Source organism: Muntiacus reevesi, chromosome 16, assembly GCF_963930625.1.
Source record: "Muntiacus reevesi chromosome 16, mMunRee1.1, whole genome shotgun sequence".
In the NCBI taxonomy this organism is placed as follows: Eukaryota; Metazoa; Chordata; class Mammalia; order Artiodactyla; family Cervidae; genus Muntiacus; species Muntiacus reevesi.
The window spans coordinates 23,868,196-23,889,585 of NC_089264.1; the positions used below are offsets into that span (position 1 = coordinate 23,868,196).

The window sequence follows — 21,390 nt, forward strand, 5'->3', positions numbered from 1 at the left end:
GCTAAGGTAGGCAAAATAAAACAATGCATTTTGATTTCTCTTATTTTTATATAGTGAATGCAAAAATGTGAGACTAAATTCTAGCTAAATTCCAGAGTTTTTGTCCCCTTTACATTTTATTCTTGCTAGGTAAGGAATCTGATTGATAAACCACTTTAAAAAATTGGCAAGAGTTTTCCTTAGGGAAAAACTGCATCCTCAAAAGAATCTAGGACATTGTTGCTTTCTAAGTATTTAGTTGATATTATTTTACAGTTTATTTAAATGGACTTGTAAGCAAATTGGATTTATAACTTTCAAATATTTTCATATTATGAGTTTGGTTTATGTTTGAAAGGATTAATATATGTATATAATGCTACATAGGAAATATAAACTGGGAAAATATCAGCAAGAGGAAGTAAATTGCATTTTGATTTCTTAAACTTTATGTTTACTGGATTATTGATATGTTTTATATTTTTACAGAGAGATTCAGCCTCACAGTTTTAATGCTTTACATTACTATTTTAATATGTTAGTGTTTAATTCTAATTGTCAGGCAGTTTGGAGTATAGATTTTTTTCAGAGAAAAACATTTTAATTATTTTCAAGAGTTTCATAGTAATTTGAACCAAATGGCAGTCTACAGTTTCAAAAAAGGTCATCCTGTGTCTACTCTAATGAATAGATAACTCATATAATTTGCAGCCTCTATCTGTACAATAGCAAATTAAAATAGTCTTTTTATTATTTCCCCTCAGGTGAGAGCTATATGTATAGATTTTTCTTCCCTTTTTTTGCTACTTTATTTTAAAATTTAAACCTAATGAAAAGTTCAAAGTTCTGTTCCCTTTAGTTTCACTTAAAATGATAAAATAAAACATTTAAAACTGTCATTTCACATCTGCAGTATTATCCAGCCTATTCCTATGAAGACAATACCATTTTCTTCCTGTTTCTGACTTAAAATTTAGTGATGAGTGTAAATAATACATTCAAAACAGTTATTTTGGTAGCACTAGTTAAATATTATAAAATGATTTCCACATTTCAGCTAATAACCAAACTGTCTCAAACATTATAGTTGAAGAAAGAATACTAAACTTAGTTTTGAACTTCAATTTAATGGTTTTATGTGTTTATATCCATAACTGTCTTTCTGAGCCTCAATTTTGACATCTGTATGATGGGGATATATTTATTCAGCAATATTTACTAAATCCATGCTTCTTTGTGGCAGGCACTGTTCTCAGAACTAGCAAGTCAGTGATCAATAAGACAGTTCTTGTCCTCTTGGAGCTTACCTTTTAGAGGAATGGAATAGGAAATCTCTGCTAGACACAAAAATGGCTCAGTTCCTATCATTCGCTTTTCCTTTCCTGAGCTACAGTTTTCTCATCTGTAGTCTTCATAGTATTATTATGAGGTTATTTTATTAAGTGCTATAAGAATTTCATGTATTAGTACAATGGCAAAAGTATTTGAATGATTCCTTGGAGTTACTTATATAATATTTGTCTCTCTTCCGTCATTTTTTATCGTAAAAAAAATGCCTTAAGTTAGGATTAATCTCCATGTGAATTCAGGTACTCATTCCATTCTTAGTTAATATGTAGTTCTCCCTGCTTTGCATTTATTCCTTGTATTATTTATGTATATAGCTCTTCCTCTCCTAGATTAAAAATTCCTCTGCTGTCAGGAACTATTTTAATGTTACCATCTTTTCTACTCATGTGGTGTCTACCAGTCTTTTGCATGTATTGTGGCATCTGTAAATCCTGGTTTTCTGGAATGATACCTGTTTAGGTAGTTTTATCTCTTATCAGTGAAGACAATTTGTTCATAAATAAATGAAAAAGTTACAGCTGTAAGGCTTTTCATAATAATATATTCACAAATGAAATTTCCCCACAATAGACAAGTATGGAAAAATGTATATAAGGGTTATCATCGTAGCAGAAATTTGGAAAGAGTCCATCACTGGGAACTGATCAAATAAATTGAATTGCCTACATATACTGTGCACTTAAAAACTATGATGTGCCTCAGTAATTTTCTATTCAGTGACCCACCTTACCCTGCTCATTGACTATAAGTTTCCAGTTATCTTTACTGAATTCAGAGTTCAACCTGCTGTCACTCCCCTGTTGCAATAGTCCTAAATAAGATCTTAAAAAATAAAGATGATATGCACCTAGATTTATTGCTATAAAATGATATATACATTGAATTATAAACCTATTAAGGGCAAGCTACCAACATATGTAGATTATTCTAGTTTTGTTTCAAAATGTTTAAAATGCTAAACAGCTAGCCAACTAGAGTAACTAGAGTTAAATATACCACAATGGTTGAGTGATTTTTTTGTGTGTGAGTTATAGGAGATCTTTACTTTGGTATATCTTTTTTTAATGAACTGAACAACATTACTTTTATAATCACACAAATAAAAACTATTTTCTGTTTGCCTGGAGTGAAAAAATCTTTTTTCCAAATCATATATTCTTAGGTTTTGTTAGTGATGGGTATTATATATAATAGGTGTGCAGCAGAACCTAATGAAATAAAAGTAGATCTTGGTTATTCACTTTTGGATTATCCACATAAACATTCTTAATACTATGTTTACTTTTTCACTGGTCCTTAATATGGGATATGTGTAAATTAAGTACAGATTACATTAAAACCATACAGATTGCATTAAGACATACAAGCAAAGCTGTATGTCTGGAAAGTGAACATACAAAATAAGGTTGGATAGTTTTAAAACCAAAAGTAATCTGGTTTATAAACATATTTTATATCTGTCCAATGAATGTTTGTAATACTGCACATTATTGTAAATGTGATCTCATATAATAGCTAAGACATTTAATAAATCAGAAAAAGCTTGTGAGTTCCAAATTCTGGCAGTACTTGAACTGAACCACATTACCTTCTCAGGCATTGGTTCCAGTGATTGTGGAAGAAATCAGCAAGAAAACCTTGCTGATTCCATTTGTAAGATAATAAAACTAGATATTGAGACACAGAGGAAATAGAGCTTGTTCACATTTTCACTGTTTGGAGCCAAAGTGCTTGATGTGAGTGCACGAATATACATAGCCATTGTTAAGCAGAACCCCTAGGCACTGTAGAAAGATTTTCAGTATCATCATAACTTGAAAATTTAAAACAACTATATGATCTTGCTTTAGCAATATCCAGCATCTAGCTGTTAGCGTGGAAAATGTCCAGAAAAACTGAGAAAATGTGTTTGTGCAAAGAATGAAAGGGAATGTACAGATAACGTCTAACTAGCATGCACAGGGACTTTGTGGCCACCTGTAAATATAAATACATATAACCACTTTCCCATCTGGTTTACCAATTTTTTCAAAAGAATTTCTTCTTTTATTGGCTGAAATACTTCCATACAGAGACACTTTCCCTTCACCTATCTTAGGGTTACACAGTGGTACAATTCATATAGGAAAGGCAAGATATGGTAAGTGCTTGACTGCTTTTATCAGTTTTCAATAAAAGGAATTGACTCCTGTTTTCCAAAAGCAGATAATATTATTTTTTAGACGTGGCCAGTGGAGCCTCTTCAGGTTATCTCCTGAGTCTCATAGACACATTCCTAACAGTCTTTAATAATTTTCTTTCTCTTTGGTATAACAGAAAGTTTCAGGTTTCTCTTATACATTCTCTGTACTAGATCTTGAATCAACTGTATTTCCAATAAGCCATGGTTTCTTTTAGTGGAAAATTGTGTTTTAGTATCATAGTCTGGTAATAACGATGCTGTGGTTAATAGATTGTTCATTGTTTCTGGGCCTTTTCAGTGTACAGACTAGGGAATTTTTTTTTTTAAGTTAAAACAGCTTATACATTTATACTAGTAAGTGAAATTTGAGTTAAGCACTTTGGGGTCTTTAAACTTTTCTTGCATATATTTCTATCTTTTTCCTTCTACAGTAGTAATCCTGGTTTTCAAGGCCAGGGAAAATGGTAGAATATATCATGATTATTTATTTGCTTTATGCCACATGATATATGTAATAGTTTCAGTGTAACATTACCAGTACTACCTCACTGATAAAATTACTGAAAACAGTTAAATTTTCTTTGCATATACTTTCTCCATTTTCCCTCTTCATTTTAGCTTTTTAAAAATTCTGAAATACTTTGAAGCTTATAGAAAAGTCTTAAAAACAGTGTACACTTCTTATATACATTTCACTCAGTGCTTCCTATTTGATAAAATTTTACTGCATTTGCTTTATCATGCCCTTTCTTTCTTCCTGCTATCTCTCTTCCACCCCCACAGGTATACAGTTTGTTCTTATATTTTTTCCAGAACCAATCAAGAGTAAGTTGTAGACATGATATCCTATTACACCTAAGTAATTCAGTATATGTTTTTTAAGATAAGGACACTCATGCATGACTCAGTATAGCTGTCAGAGTCATGAAATTAATGCAAGTACCTCATTCAGATTCTGCCAGTTCTTCCTGTTACATTGCATTTTTGGGCGTATTTTGTTGGCATATTTGTATGCATATTTTTTGGCATATCTAGATACCATCTTTTCTCTTTTCCTTTTTTTAATTTTTATTTTATATTGGAGTATAGTTGATTAACAATATTGTGTTGGTTTTAGGTGTACAGCAAGGTGATTCAGTTATACATGTATCTATTTATTAGATTCTTTTCCCATTTGCCCAGAGAGATCCCTGTTGATTATCTATTTTAAATACAGCAGTTTGTCAGTCTCAAACTCCCAGTTTATCCCTGTCCCCTATACTTCCCCCCACCTCGTTCCTTCTCTAAGTCTGCAAGTCTTTCTGTTTTGTAAATAAGTATATTTGTATCATTTTTTTTAAGATTCCACTTATAAGTGATATCATAAGATATTTGCCTTTGTCTGACTTACTTCACTTAGTATAATCTCAAGGTCCATTCATGTTGCTGCAAATGGCATTATTTCATTCTTTTTAATGGCTTAGTAATATTCCATTGTGTATCTGTGCCACGTCTTCTTTATCCACTCATCTGTTGATGGACTAGGTTGTTGTCATGTCTTGGCTATTGTAAACCGTGTTTCAGGGAACACTGGGGTGTGCATATCATTTTGAACCCTTTTTTCTTTGGATATATGCTCAAGAGTGGAATTGCTGGTAGCTCTTTTTAGTTTCTTAAGGAACCTCCACATGATTTGTCATAGTGGCTGTACCAGTTTGCATTCAGTCTCTTTTCTTTCTTGATCTTTGTGTTTTTGATGAATGCAGGCCAGCTATTTTATAGATTTTCCCTCAATTTAGGTTTGGCTGGCATTTCCTTAGGAATTTTTGGCACGCATACCATAGAAGTGATGTTGCATTCTTAGTGTAACATATCAGGGAACATGTTGATTTGGTCCTTACTGGTGAGGTTAACTTTGATCACTTGGTGAAGTTGGTATTACCAGGTTTGTCTGCTCTAAACTTACTTTTTTCCCCCTCTTGTAATTAATAAGTATTTTGTGGGAAAATACTTTTAAACTCTGAATTCCTATTCTACAGCAAATTTCCACCAGCTCCTTTTAGCATCCATTGATGATTCTTTCCATTATAAATTTCTAATGGTTGCCAAATGTTGGTTTTCTTATTCCATTATTCCTTCTACAGTTTATTAGTTGACATTCAACCTTATTTATTAATATGGATTCATGGATTCCTATTTAATCCATTATTATCACCGTTCATTTTGATGCTCAGATTGCCTCAGATTTAATCAGTAGGAGCCCCTTCAAGCCCCATCAAGCTCCTATATCTTATGACATGTCCTCATCATTCTTTGAATTTCTTTACTTTCAAACACAAAAAAGTTTTCAAGCTCATATTCTCTGCCCTGGGAATCAATTCTTTCCCCAAGAGTTCTGATTCTTTTTAGTGGATAATGATACTTGGAAACTAAGATACAGACACTTGATAAACTCATTGCTACAAGTGTGTCATTGCCTCCAGACCCTCTTAGTAGCAGAGCTAAGAGATATATGTATGCATGACGCATGAATGTATGTTATGTGTATCTGTGTGTTATATGCATTTGTGGATATACACATACCTATAGTAATTTACTCTATATTAATTTCGCAGTCTATGCAAAGATTCACACACCTCCCTCTGAAGTCCATAGGGTTCTTTCTTGCCTTCTGCATTTTCATATTTGTAATTCCATTCTCTGACAGCCAAGAAATGTGACTCTTATTACCATCAGTTTACTTATTTGTTCATTTTCCCCTATATGTAATGAGCCTTTTTTCACCTCAGTGGTACTTTCCCTATCAAGCTCAGTCATGCTTTAGGCTTTGAGTATTACGTTGGTCCCAATAAGTTGTCTTGGTCCAGGCCTCAGCTGCCAAGTTTAAAAGGAAGAGAAGACAGTTTTTGGCCTCCCCCTCCCCCCGCCCCTGACCACAGAAGGAAAGTCAGAGGAAGCCTGCCATTTAAAAATTATTGAACCTATCTACGGTGTCAGAGCACATTATCACTACATACTATGTACTCTCTTTTAGTTGTCATTCAGTCTTAATTCAATAGGTCACTGTACATTTAATGCTTACCATTGGTCCTTTTGTCATTGTATATCTATTTATTTTGGATTCCTAAAGCCTATAGTAGATTTCTAGGAAGGCCTTGTGGGAACTGTGTTCCCTAAGTTCTGGGGAATGTTGAAAACAGTTCATCTGTGGGTCTTAATACTTGAAGTTTTTGATGGATACAAAATCTTTGGCTCAAATTTTCTTTCTCTGGATATATAAGTATATTATTCTATTGTTTTATACAAGTACTACTGATGAACAAAGACTGACAATCTAATACTCTTTCCTTTATAAGCCATTTAATCTTTTTGACTAGATGCCCAATTAATTTTACTAGAATATATCTTGATGTTGGTTTTTCTGGGTCAGTATTCTTAGATATGTAATTTGCCCTTTAATTATTTGGTTTCAGATATTTTTATTTTTATATCAGAAAAGTTTTCTCCAGTTATTGTTGGTTTTATTTTCTTTAATTTTCTTTTTCAGGACTCCTGTGTATGTTGGATCTTCTCTAACTGACTTCAATATTTGCCATTTCTTTCTAATTTTTTGTCTTTTTCATTTAATTAAAAAGTTTTCCTTCCTTTTTATGTTCTCTTTTACCTAGAAAACATTATCTGTAGTGTTTATTAACTCTTTGTTTCTTCTAGTTTAGTTCTTTTTTGGATTGATTCTTCCTTTTATTACTACCCCCCACCCCGAGTTTTATCACTTAAGCAATGGGTAGATAATTTGGGGGTTGTTTTTGTTCAAATTTATGTTGTTCTTTTGTATAATGTATAATTTTAAAAAGTCTTTTCAGCTTGTTCTGAAATAGTAGGTTGTAGTGTTTACCTATTTTGTTTGCAAGTCTTTGTGGTGTGCTTTCATTGTGTTTGGAGATCTGCCCTGTTTTCTTTTATCTTTTGTAACTTTGTATCAGATTTAACTTTTATCATTTTATTTATTTTTATATGAAGTTAGTCTGTCAACATACACAGAGATCTCCAGTTTCTATGTAGTGTTTGAAAATATGTCACCTTGATATATAAGATCTCTTCACTCACTCCTTCCTCACGTGACCTGAATTTTCTATTTTCTTTTCTCCATTCCCCTATCCTCTTCAGTTGGATCCTGTTCCTAGAAATTTCTTCTTTATGTGGCTTTGCTCTAGAGAAGAGCTTAGACTGATTCGTTTTAAGAGTTCTAGTGACTGGAGTACTGCATGCCCTTAAGACTTTATTATAGATCCTTTCAATCACATGCTATTGTAGTGAGCAAAACCCATTTCTTTTTATTCCCTTTTCTCATTTTTGCCTGCTGTGTTTCATAGAGAGTCCTTGCTGGCTCTTTTGGAGTTATTTTGTTCTATGGGCTGATAAAATGCCCTGTTACTATCCTCTGTATTTCCCCTCACAAATACTAATACCCACATAGATCTTGGAACTGTTGGTGATTTGTCCCAGCTTCTTGTATTTTGGGATTTTGTACATGATGTTGTTATTTTGTTACCTAACTGCTCTGGTTTTATGAGATTTAAAATTTAAGCTTCTGCCTTCCCAGAATTTCCACAGAACTTTTCATAGTAGTAAGTTGTGAACCACTACCCCCTAGACTATGATGGCTTCTACTTTCAAGGTCAATGTGATTGCATTAAATGTGAACTATAGTTAAAAATAAACTATATGTTATTATCTTGTTAAACTACTAGATAGCTAGCTAATTAAGAGCCTTTCTGTACCATCTACAACTAAATTGTTATAAAAACTAAATATCTTATGTATTTGGTGACCTCTTGAATGCATGAGCTATGAAAAAAATTTGGAAGAAATTTCTTTTATATGTTCAGTTCAGTTCAGTCACTCAGTTGTGTCCAACTCTTTGCAACCTCATGAACTGCAGCATGCCAGGCTTTCCTGTCCTTCACCAACTCGGGGAGCTTGCTCACACTCATGTCCATTGAGTCAGTGATGCCATCCAACCATCTCATCCTCTGTTGTCCCCTTCTCTCCTGCCTTCAATCTTTCCCAGCATCAGAATCTTTTCCAATGAGTCAGTTTTTCTCATCAGGTGGCCAAAGTATTGGAGTTTCAGCTTCAGCAACAGTCCTTCCAATGAATATTTAGGACTGATTTCCTTGAGGATTGCCTGGTTGGACTCTTTGCAGTCCAAGGGACTCTCATGAGTCTTCTCCAGTGCCACCAATTCTTTGGTGCTCAACTTTCTTTATATTATAGTCCAACTCTCACATCACTACATGACTACTGAAAAACCATAGCTTTGACTAGACAGACCTTTGTTGGTAAAGTAATGTCTCTGCTTTTTAATATGCTGTCTAGGTTGGTCATAGCTTTTCTTCCAAGGAGCAAGCGTCTTTTAATTTCATGGCTGCAGTCACCATCTGCAGTGATTTTGGAGCCCAAGAAAATAAAAGTCTGTCACTGGTTCCATTGTTTCCCCATCTATTTGCCATGAAGTGATGGGACCAGATACCATGATCTTAATTTTCTGAATGTTCAGTTTTAAGCCAACTTTTTCACTCTCCTCTTTCACTTTCATCAAGAGGCTCTTTAGTAGTTCTTCACTTTCTGCCATAAGAGTGGTGTCATTTGTGTATGTGAGGTTATTGATATTTCTCCGAGGAATCTTGATTCCAGCTTCTGCTTCATCCAGCGTGGCATTTCACATGATGTACTCTGCATAGAAGTTAAATAAGCAGGATGACAGTATACAGCCTTGACATACTCCTTTCCCGATTTGGAACCAGTCTGTTGTTCCATGTCTAGTTCTAACTGTTGCTTCTTGTCCTGCATACAGATTTCTCAGAAGGCAGGTAAGGTGGTTTAGTATTCCCATCTATTTAAGAATTCTCCGAAGTTTGCTGTGATCCACACAGTCAAAGCCTTTAGTGTATTCAATGAAGCAGATGTTTTTCTGGAATATTAAAAATAATTACTGACAGTTCTCTGGTGATCTACTGGTTAGGATTCAGCACTTTCATTACCATGACCTGGGTTCAGTACCTGGTCAGGGAACTGAGATCCCACAGGCTATGTGGCAATGACTGCTGGATTTTTTAAAATATCTACATAGCAGCTTTGGTGGTGGTGGTCTAGTCGCTAAGTCTTGTCCAACTCTTGCAACCCCATGGACTGTAGCCTGCCAGGGTCCTCTGTCTATGGGATTCTCCAGGCAAGAATACTGGAGTGGGTTGCCATTTCCTCCTCCAGGGGATCTTCCCAACCCAGGGATTGAACCCGGGTCTCCAGCATTGCAGGCAGACTCTTTATCAACTGAGCTACAAGGGAAGATATATAGCAGCTTTATTGAGATGTAATTCACATATCTCACAGCTCATTCAGAGTATACCATTCAGTGGGTTCACAGAGTTGTGCAGCCATTGCAACCATTAATTCTAGAACATTTTCTTCATAACAGAAAGAAACCTCATACTCACTAGCAATCACTTCTTACTTCTCCCAAATTTCATCCTTTCCTCCACAGTAGCCCTTGGCAACAACTGATCTTTCTGTCTCTAGATTTGCCTATTCTGTTCATTTTGTATAAATGGTATGATACAGTGTATTGTCTCTTGTGACTGACTTTTCACTTAGTATGTTTTCAAGGTTCAGCCATGTTGCAGCATATAATACTTCATTTTTTTTTTGATTGTCATAGTACTCCATTGTATGGACATTTCACATTTTATTCATCTACTCATCAGTTGATGGACATTTCAATTGTTTCCACCTTTTTCCTTTTATGAACAATACTGTTATGAACATATGTGAACCAGTTTTTGTATACATGTATGTTTTCATTTCTCATGAATATACACCGAGAGATAAGATTATTGGGTCAGATAATAACTATATGTTTAATCTTTTAAAGAACTACCAGATCTTTTTTCAAAGCAAGCACCCCATTTCCTGTTACCACTAGCAATATATGAGTGTTCCTAGTAATTTTCCTAGTAATACATCCTTGCCAACACGTTATTGTCCACCTTGTTGATTATAGTCATCCTAGTGGATGTACAGTGGTATCTCAAGGTAGTAAATATCTTCTAGTGAAATCTTAGTGATAATTTTCTCGGTCTTTGTTTGAAAATGTTTTTAATCTTATATAATTTCCAGAAAATTAGTGCAGAACTCCGGAGAAGGCGATGGCAACCCACTCCAGTACTCTTGCCTGGAAAATCCCATGGACGGAGGAAGCTGGTAGGCTGCAGTCCATGGGGTTGTGAAGAGTCGGACATGACTGAGTGACTTCACTTTCACTTTTCACTTTTATGCATTGGAGAAGGAAGTGGCAACCTACTCCAGTATTCTTGCCTGGAGAATCCCAGGGACGGGGGAGCCTGGTGGGCTGTGGTCTATGGGATCGAGCAGAGTCTGACATGAGTGAAGCGACTTAGCAGCAGCAGCAGCAGCAGTTCTAAACTCAAATTGACAGTTATTCTCCCTGAGCATTTTGAAGCTATTACTCACTTTAGCTGCCATTGTTGCTGTTGGGAAATAAGTAGGAAGTCTAACTTCTGTTTCTTTGTAGATAATCTCATCGACTACTTTAAGGATTATTGTTTTCCTTGGTATTTGGCAGTGTCACCATTTTATTACAAATAAAGTATGTCATAAGAAATTAGGTGATAGTAATTTTGAGTTATTAACATTAAACTTACTGTTCTACTTCTAAATAGTGATTAGTGATCTGTGAACAGCTAAGTACATAAGGGAGTGCTTACTATCTATTTAAAAAGGCCCTGTGGTGTATCTTTCTGGAGTACACATTTTGTCAGCTTTATAACTTTCTTCTTAAGACTATGTGTATGTACCTTGATGTAAACAGATGGAGTATGCTTTCCATATCTTTCTACAGCACTGTTGGAAATAATCATGAAAAATGGAAGCACTGCTGGAAATAGCCCTCGTTGCCGAAAACCATCAGGTAGTGGTGATCAAAGCAAACCTAATTGCACAAAGGACAGCTCATCTGGTAGTGGTGAAAGTGGAAAAGGCTACACCAAAGACCAAGTAGATGGAGTTCTCAGGTAGGAATGAATATGATTTATATGTGTCAGCTATAGTTGATACTAATGTAAGTTTAATGTTGTAACACCTAAAAAATGGGTTTTAATTACAATTCAATAGAAGAACAGACATTGAGGAGTTGAACTCTTGGTGTCTTATGCTTTATATTCTTTATAAAGTAGTGTAAATTACCAATTCTATTGAAATTTCCATCTTTTAAATATAAGGCACAAAACCAATTACAAAAAAAAATTTTTTTAGGAAAATTGCTTCAATTTTTTGACACAGTACAGTGAAACCTTTTCTGATGGCTCAGTGGTAAAGAATTCCCTTGCCAATGCAGGATACGTGGGTTTTATCCCTGGGTCTGGAAGAGCTCCTGGAGAAGGGAATGGCAACTCAACTCCAGTATACTTGCCTGGGAAATCCCATGGACAGAGGAACCTGGTGGGCTATAGTCCAGGGGGTCGCAAAAGAGACAGACATGACTTAGCAACTAAACAAACAAACAAAAAACAAAACAAACAACAACAAATGTGTATATATGTATGTATGAAGGATAATTTCATATGAGGAGCATATTGTCGGCAATTGCAAAGCATTTTCAATTTTCTACTTATATAAATGAAGGATATTTTTTTTTTCTGTTTATATTCTTTCCTTAAGGCTGTCTTTATATATAGCAAATACTACAATGTCTTCTCCTTTTAATATTTTTTCTTATTCTCATTATTCTGCTTCAGTGTTTTATTTTTACTTCATGATACACCTCTACTTAAAGCAAAAAAATTAGGTAGAATTGGTAAATTATGAACTGGGTTTTGGAGATTTAACTTTATTAATTTTGTAATTAAGAAAATGTCTTCTGGAAAGAAAATGAACTGACTATGAAACACTAGAAAAAATACTGTTATTCCCTTCTACAGCTTAAGGAGGCTGTATTGATGTTGTACTGAAATTGCTCTCTAGGAAATCTAAAGTATAAGGGTGAAGGACTCTGAACAGTGATTAATCAGATAATTCAACTTGGCGAGTGAATAGCAGTGAGCTAGCTTAGTGAAGAGTGGGTAAAGCTAGTTTTCTTTATCTTTTACCCTTTCTTATCCTCTTTTACCCTGACTTCCTTTTTTTTTTTTTTTCCTTTTTTTACTCCATTCTTATTTTTAGTTAGTTCTTTTAAACTCAGCATTATTTGGAATTGAAATTATTTTTAAATTAAGTATCAATGTATTTATATTTTACTTTTTTTCATACCTATGCTAAAGTTTAAATGTAACATTTTATCTGTATGTGACCACAATAAGAACAAAGACTCCCTAATTATGATAAAGTCATGATAAAGGTATTCGATTGGCCTGAATAGTAGTGAAGTCCTTTAAGAATTATAAATAATGTTGGTGACCACTTTTATAACTGTAGTGTTGCATCAGAGGCTGAATAAGTGAGATAAGTGAATAAATGAGAGACTTGCTTTTGAATTCCTTTAAGAAAAAGCTTCTACTAAACAGTGTGCTGAAATGTGTTCCAGGAAGCCATATCTCTCCAAAAACCAAATTGCATTTTCTGGTAGAAATTACTTTTTACCAGGAGAACATATTCTCAGTAAAAGACCTAGAGTGAATTTTGTTATATGTGATTTTTATTTAGAATTATTTTATAATTTGTTTTTAAAGAAAGACTATAGAATCACCTATATATTGGAAAATATACCCCCTTCCCCAAATAATTGAAATTTTGGAGAATAGGAATCTCCTAAATCTGATATTATTTTTTAAAAATCTCTTTTCTTCATTTCTTCTACTCTAGCCTTGAGAGGAAAAGAGGAGTAGCTCAAGGTATGGTAGAAATAAAGAAAGAAGAGCAATGTTTTGTTTTCCTCTCTTTTTTAGTAGCTAGGCAGGGGTACATTTTGAGAATGGAAGAATGAAAGGTGTTGGTGGGTGCAGATCCACTTTTGTATGTGGCCAGAATTGGGCAGATGGAAATAAAATGTTGAGAGAGATTCTGTCTGTTGGGTCTGTATTCTCTTTGAAATTGAAGACGAAGTTATCCTCTGAGGTTAGAAGAAAGATATGAGTTTGAAAGCTTGAGAAGAATGGTGAAAGTATGGAATACTTGCAGACAGGAAGGGAGGATTGCTGGCTAGCACTGAGGAGCCAGCCAAGTTTCAGATTGAATTCTTGGTGAGTTACAAGAATTAGCTTAGTTTTATGCCTGTGTTTAGAGATTGTTTCTCTGGTCAATTTTAGCATACCTTTTTATTGTATTACATAAATGTAGTTTTGGGGGGGATTAATATGATCAGAACATTCTTTAATAGAATCCCTGAGTTATTCAGAGTATTTCATTTGCTGCCTTATATGAGTTGCTTAGCTTTAGCTAATCATGTAACACTTATTCATCATATTAGTCTTCATAAGTGTTGCTTTAGTGAGGTAACAGATCACCAGCAAACACATGCTGTGTGTTTTTGTTTTACCTGTACACAGGGGATTTTTCTGAAGAAAGCCATGTTATCTTGTTGGTTAGCATGATTATGCAAACAAGTTGCTCAGTGACATTATGGCTCAAAGGGATAAGCCATGCAATAATACTGTATCCATTGCATAAGTAAGAGCTAGCATACAGTAAGACTGAACAAAAAGTGTGTAACTTTGTAAAATTCATATTCTGTGAAACTAAGCACTGTTTATTGTCCCTGAGTGTTGAAATGTGTTAAAAAATCACAGTGCAAAAGGTGTCATAGATCTTATTTGAAGAGATTTTTAATATCTCATTGGGAAAAAAGCCCATCTTTTTGTTTTAAAAATATAAGATCAGTGTGAAATCATTAACTGGCCATCATTTTATCAGTTAGGAACACTTTCGTATAACTGTTAAAATTATCTGAATTATGGGGATTTCATTAAGATTGATTTTAAGCTATAGTTCTTTGAATGGAAACGAGTCATTTTGCTAAATTTATAAAATCAATAATCTTTTGTCTCAGGAATAAAGAATTATTTTCCTAAATACCAATTAAATTTGGAGTATATTTAAAAATCATCTATAATAACAATAACAAAAAGTCATCTATAACATATGAAAAAAGAATAGAACAAGGCCTCCCTTCCCCAGCCAATATGTTTTCTAGCACGTAAAGAAAGACATAAAAGTTGAGCCATGCATACTTCTCCCTTGTTGAGCTCCTAGACAAATCTTTCTGACCTTTGTCCACAATATTTCCTTCCAGTGCAGGTAACAGTTTACCTCTTTTTAATTTATTTTCTTTTTCCATCCTTCCTTTCCTTCTTTTTTATTTCTTCGATGAGGATGGCGAAGAAGGAGCAAACTATAAAAAGTGTGATAAATGCATTTAGCTGGTGAAAAGGAGTATGATGAACAATATGAGGATTAAAAGTAATACGTGAATGGTAATTTCTTATTTAGGTGTGAAAATTTAAGTAAATGAGTATATTTTTAGCATTACTTGAAATATGTAGTCTACAGTTTGTCCATTGGTGACATTGGCTTTATACCTCTCTACTGGCTTCTCAAAGAATTTCTCCTCTTCCGGACACACAGTAGGTGTTCTGTACATGTCCTTCTTCCCTTTATTTCTGTCACATACTTTCTTAACGTATCTAGGAAAATGAGTCTCTACAAAGGTAGAGTAATCATCTTCTGTTTTGTTCACTAACTGATCTCAAAAACCCTGGGATATAAATATTATTGACTCAACAATGAATTGATAAATATTAATTATTTATTGCTCAATAAATATTATTTCCTAAATAAAGGAAATGCCATGCTTATGAAATAAAATTGACTTGTGTCAGTATTTATTATCAAAAGTAGAAAAGTCTAATTTTAATTGTTACTATTATGAAGAAGACTGCCTAACAGATTTTTGTTGATGTGATTATAAAAGAATTCTATAATCTTTTCAGTGTGTTCTCTTTTTACCCTTGTTCATATAACAAATGATGAATGCTTTCATTATGAAAGGAAAGCTGAAGTTCATTTATTCCATGATGACTGATGACTGATAGGTTTAGTAGCGAAAGGTCAATCTTTTCTCTTTTCTTTGAACACTTAGAGTCAGTCTTTGCAGTCCTCTAGCTGTCAGTGAACAATTGTGCCTCAGATCCATTAACCTCTTACTACCTGTCATCAAGCCACTCATACATGGAACACATTTAAAGTCATAAAGTACACACCAAAAAATATGTAAAATATATCTGTGTTTTAGTGAAGGAAAATTATTAGGTCATGAGAAAATGCAAGCTTCCAAAAGGATTAGTGTTCTTTGCTCCATTCGCAGTACTTCCTTTCTAACCTACTTCAGAGACTCTGGGCTTAAATGTTGCATATTTAGGGTTATAAACTATGTAAGTAGTCTTTTAAGAGTGTGTTCATCAAAATGAAAATCAGGTGTAACAAATGTTTTTGAGTCCCATAATGTATTTTATTATGAGATTTTATCTTTCATAGAGAGTGATACACGTGAACTCTCTTAACATTGCCTAGCTGAATTCACTTGCTTTGACATTTAAGCCATAAGATACAGTAGTTGTTTTACATGCACCAAACTGTTGCTTTGATATTTGGTTAGGTTTGCATTATGCAACAACAAAACTCTTGAAATGCAATGTCTGTTAATCCTTAGCTGTGACATCTTGAGAGGAGTTTTGGTATTTCTTAGGTATTTAAGAGTACTATGAAATTGTTCTTATTTTCTCATTTTTAGTATGTGCCCTGTCCTCCATCCATATTTGTTATGAGCTCTGCTTTACTTCTCTGTGGTTGTGATAATTGTACAAGGACATTCTCACGGCCAATTCTTAGAGTTAGAGAGAGGTTGGAAAGATGGTCTGTGGTTGAAGAGAATGGAGCAGTGACCCTTGATGGATAAACGGTCATTTGATATTGAGGAAAGAATCCACAAATAGTTCTTTATACTATTCTAATCAATAAAAAATTAGTATTACTCAGAGTTCTTCCTTGAAATTTACTTATAACACACTCTCTTGTTCACAGCATAAACAAATGTAAAAATTACTATGAAGTACTTGGAGTAACCAAAGATGCTGGTGATGAAGATTTGAAAAAAGCTTATAGAAAGCTTGCTTTGAAGTTTCATCCAGACAAAAACCATGCACCTGGAGCAACAGATGCTTTTAAAAGTAAAGTAAACCTTTTAAAGCAATTTTCTAAGCTCTTTTTAGAATTTACTTTACAGTATTTCAGATACTAAGTCCTACCTTTAGACTGGTGCATTTAAGACCAGCATAAGCATGGGTCCTCAAAAGCCTTTAAAACTTAACTTGTTACACCAAGAGCCAAATAGATAATGTTTGGCTTCACAAAAGCATCATGTCAGTTTTGGCAAATTTCAAAGTAACTTTTCTAGATACACAAGCATGCTTTCTTGCTTACCACACAAGTAGTATGATGGCTATGCATGAGCTTCTAGCATATTACCAGCTGGTTCTAAAGGAATTAAAAGCAAAATATATTTTCTGTGAGTTTTTAAAATATTAGAAACTATCTAGAATTGGAAAATTACTGAGGATCACTGTTTGTCCAGTGTTCTTCTATTTCTGTTAACTCCAGACAATTTTTTGCATTTTTCATATGTAGTTCTAACATGACTTTTTTTTTCCAAGAATGTTTCTTTCCTCTTGACTACTATTCATTTTTCTTTGTTATTTCAGTTTTTTGTCAATTTAGTAAACAAGCGTGAGAGAACTGATTTTATAATTTCATGTTTATTATAATTTATTCATAAGAGTTATTTTCTGGTTAATAAGAAAATCCTTAAATTTGCAATTATTTGTTTTTGCAAATTTGGCATTCTTAGAGCCAATGTATGATGTTTACGGTGAAGTGCTGGAGTCTTGGAATAACAGAAAGGAGATACTAATTTTTTAAATTTTCCTAAAAAAAATAGATGACTCAATTGGTGATTCAACAAAATCCCATTAAAATTGTTTCCAGAACGGTTTTATTTCTTAAAGGAAGTTGCCAATCAACATACATTTAAAATATCACTGTGACAGTAAGAACCTTCTCTGATTGTTTCCTTAAATTAAAAGTAGCATATTGAAAGTACAGAAAAAGCTTCTTTACTCAAAAACACTAACTTTTACCACATATTCCCCCCACAAAGTTAAAAAACTTTTTTTCACATTCTGAATTAAAATCATTTAATTTAAATTTTGTTGTGTTTTTAAGATGTTTAAAATGTTTGGCAGTGAATTATTTGCATGTCGTGATCTGTTAGATGATTTCAGTATTAATTCTTCATTAATGCTAAGAACATGCTTCTTTCTCCCATTTCTGTATTGAAGTTGTGTTATTAATAGCATTATTGGTTTTAGGATAACAGTGAGTGGATCTCCAAATATTTTTACAGCTTGTGTTGTGTTTTGAAGAGATGAGCAACATAAATGTCACCCCACACAGACACTCGGAGAAGTTTTACAAAGGTGATACTACTTCGATGTGTAGAGTCTAATGCTCTGATTTGCAAAACTAGAAGCAATATTTATCAACATGCTGGGTGGTGACTCATCTGTAGAGGAAAGGTGCACATTATTCAATACACAGAAGGTTATTTGTAAATCAGAATGCTGATTTATTAATCCCAAAGAGGATCATAATAGGGTGGGGGTTGATGAGCCCATTTTTCATTGAGTAAAACTACACAGAAAACCCAGATTGTTGGAACTTCCCTGGTGATCCAGTGGTTATGACTCTGTGCTTCCATTTCAAGGGGCATAGGTTCAATCCCTGGATGGGGAATCCTGCATGCCCCATGGTACAGCTATAAAGAAATAAAAAAACCCAGACTGTAAGCCGTAGAAGATTGGTGAACAAAGGTAGTTAATTAGACAGTATCATTGCTAGTGTTTCATCACAGAGAAGTGGCAAGTTTCCTTCATTCAGCACATAGGATCTTTTCATGACCTTCTGAATCATCTTATTTTCTCTTTAATCAATTGATCTTAACTTCTGTGTCTGGGATACCAAGCTATTCAGTCTAATAGTTTTTTGTTTGTATAAGAGATAAGTATAGATTTATTGCTCTGTGATTGCTAAAATACTTTTTTACAGAAGATGGAAACCATTTTTTTTTTTTTAATTTCCTTCTAGAATAGAAAAAGAGACAGTTAAGGAATGAGATTAGATAGAAGAGATATTTTCATTGTGTGTTTTGTAAAACTTTAAAAACAAAAGCTTACCATCAAATAGGGGTAGATTAAATGAACTCTTAAGTTCATGTAACTCTTTGTTCTTTAACTAGGTTTGTGAGTTTCTCAAGGCAGGGAATATTTTTACATCTAGACTCTAACTTGCATAATATATATAAACACACCTTTAACAGTATTTGAAATGGATCCCTTTCCTTCTCTCTGATGTGGATATTTTCAAAACATGCCATGTCTGCATTATCTTCAAAGACTCCAAGTATTTCATAGACTGTTTGAATAATACATGTGCCTGTTGACATACACGTGAATCTGATTACAAAGGGCATTGATTAGCTGTTTGTATGTTTGCTTGTTAAATAATAATGGATCAGATGCTGCTGTCTATGTCAGGTTTGGTAGTTCAGTATTCTTTTTTTTCTTTCTTTCTTTTTGACTGTGCTAGGTCTTCCTTGTTGCATGGGCTTTTCTCTAGTTGTGGCAAGCAAGGGCTACTCTCTAGTAATGTTGAGTAGGCTTCTCATTGTGGTGGCTTCTCCCGTTGCATAGCCAGGCTCTAGGGCACATGAGCTTCAGTAGTTGTGGTTCCCAGGCTCTCGAGCACAGGCTCAGTAGTTGTGGCTCATGGGCTTAGTTGATACGAGGCATGTGGTGGGATCTTCCTGGACCAGGGATTGAACCTGTGTCATCTGCATTGGCAGGCGGATTCTTTACCACTGAGCCACAAAGGAAGCCCCTCAGTATTCTTAACATTTAGAGTGAATTTCTAAGAATAGAGAAGTCAGTCTACCTTATGGGCTAGTTCTTCTAGAGAAATACAAGAAGAAAATATGAGATATCCTCTTATTAAATGAATTTGTAATTTATGAAGAGGAGACAAATCTCACACAGAACATTTGGAATAATAGCCATATGACCCAGCAATCCCACTTCTGGTCATTCCCATTTTTAAAACTTTAATGCTATTAAAAATCTTCTGAAGTAAACAGGGACCAGTGTCATCACTTTGCAAGTAAGAAAATTTGAGTTTCAAAGAGATTAACTGATTTACCCAGGATCTCCCAGAAGACTGAATGTAATTAAAATTCAAAACATAGAGTAAAGATATCCAAAGAAAAGCCAGAAAGATACAGTAGAGTTATAATCAGAGTAGTTGAAGAAGCCTTCATATTATAGGTGAGAATTAAGTATTTTCAAGATGAGTATGATTTCTTTGGTTAGAGAAGATGGCAGAAACTTGGGTATGAGAATGAGGGAAGTGATTTAAAAGTCAATGAGGACTTCCACTTTCAGGAAGACTTTTCCCTGTTATTCACACTAAAGTACAACTGAAAATTAGTTATAAAACAAATCAAATATAAGTTATTCAACATAGTGTTGAAAATTCTAATCAGTACATTTAGGTGAGAGAAAGAAATGAAAGGCACACGAACTGTCCCTATTTGCAAATAATATGATCATGTATAAAATACCTAAGGAATGTACCAAAAAGAAAAAAAATCCTAGAACCAATAAGTGAATCCTGCAAGATTTCAGGGTATGAGATAAACATAAAAAGATCAATTACTATTTAGTATATTTCTTCACACTAACATGTAGACACTGAAATTAAAAAATGCATTACCATTTATAATCACACACAAGAAATACTTCGGTGTAAATTTAACAAAACTTGTATAAGATTTGTATGCTGAAAGCTATATAATATTAATGAAAGAAATCAGAGAGGATCTAAATAAATGGAATGATATATCATGTTCATAGATTGAAAGACATAATAGTAAAGATGTCAAGACTCCCCAAGTTGATACACACATTTTAATACAGTTCCTGTCAAAATCTTAACAGACTTCTTTGTAGATAAAAGGAAGTTTATTCTAAAAGTCATATGGAAAATACAAAGAACCTGAATAAATGATTCATTAAAGGAGTAGGAGTAATAAGTGTACCTGATTTCAGGACTTACTTTATAGCTGTGGTTAGCAAAATAGTATATAATTGGCAGAAGGAGAGACACACAGATCAGTGGAACAGGATGGGAACCCATAGAGATGGGTTCCCATGATGACAGATGACAGAGATGCAAAATCAATTCAGTGGAGGAAAGATAGCCTTTTCAACAAAATAGTTTTAGAGCATCTGGACATTCATAGGCAAAACAAACAACAAAATTTAACCTTGAAATAAGTCTCATGCTTTATATAAGAATGAGTTCAACATGAATCTTATAAAGTCTAAAACAGCACTTCAACTTTTAGCAAAAAATCATGGGAGCAAATTTTTAGGATCTTAGGTTATGCAATGACTTCTTAAGACTTAACACTAGACAGTTTATAACACAAAAAGTAGATAAGTTGGACTTGATCAAAAATTTTTTTTGTTTGCTTTGCAAAGATGCTATGAAGTAGAAGAAAAGCAACAAGGAAGGAGAAAATATTTGCCAAACACATACCTATCTGACAAAGGACTAGTGTCCAGAATATATAAAGAACTCCCCCAAACTCCTAATTTAAAAAAATAGACAACCCTATTAGAAAATGGATATGCAACATGAAGAGACATCCTGCTAAAGATTTTATACACATGGCAAGTATGCATGTGAAAAAGTTTTTAACATCATTCATTAGCCATTAGAGA

The 21,390-nt window shown here is 33.9% G+C and overlaps 1 protein-coding gene across 2 annotated transcripts in view; it reads left to right on the top strand.

Annotated features, from left to right (window-relative positions):
• The window catches only part of DNAJB14 (DnaJ heat shock protein family (Hsp40) member B14), a 41,919-nt gene that overhangs the window by 4,154 nt on the left and 16,375 nt on the right, over window positions 1–21,390 (top strand). Inside the window, exons 2-3 of one of the 2 annotated variants that reach the window (XM_065907281.1) lie at window positions 11,409–11,580; window positions 16,580–16,725. In XM_065907281.1, coding sequence (XP_065763353.1) covers window positions 11,409–11,580; window positions 16,580–16,725 — 318 coding nt within the window. The remainder of the gene's footprint in view (window positions 1–11,408; window positions 11,581–16,579; window positions 16,726–21,390) is intronic. The other variant, XM_065907282.1, reaches the window with a different exon arrangement.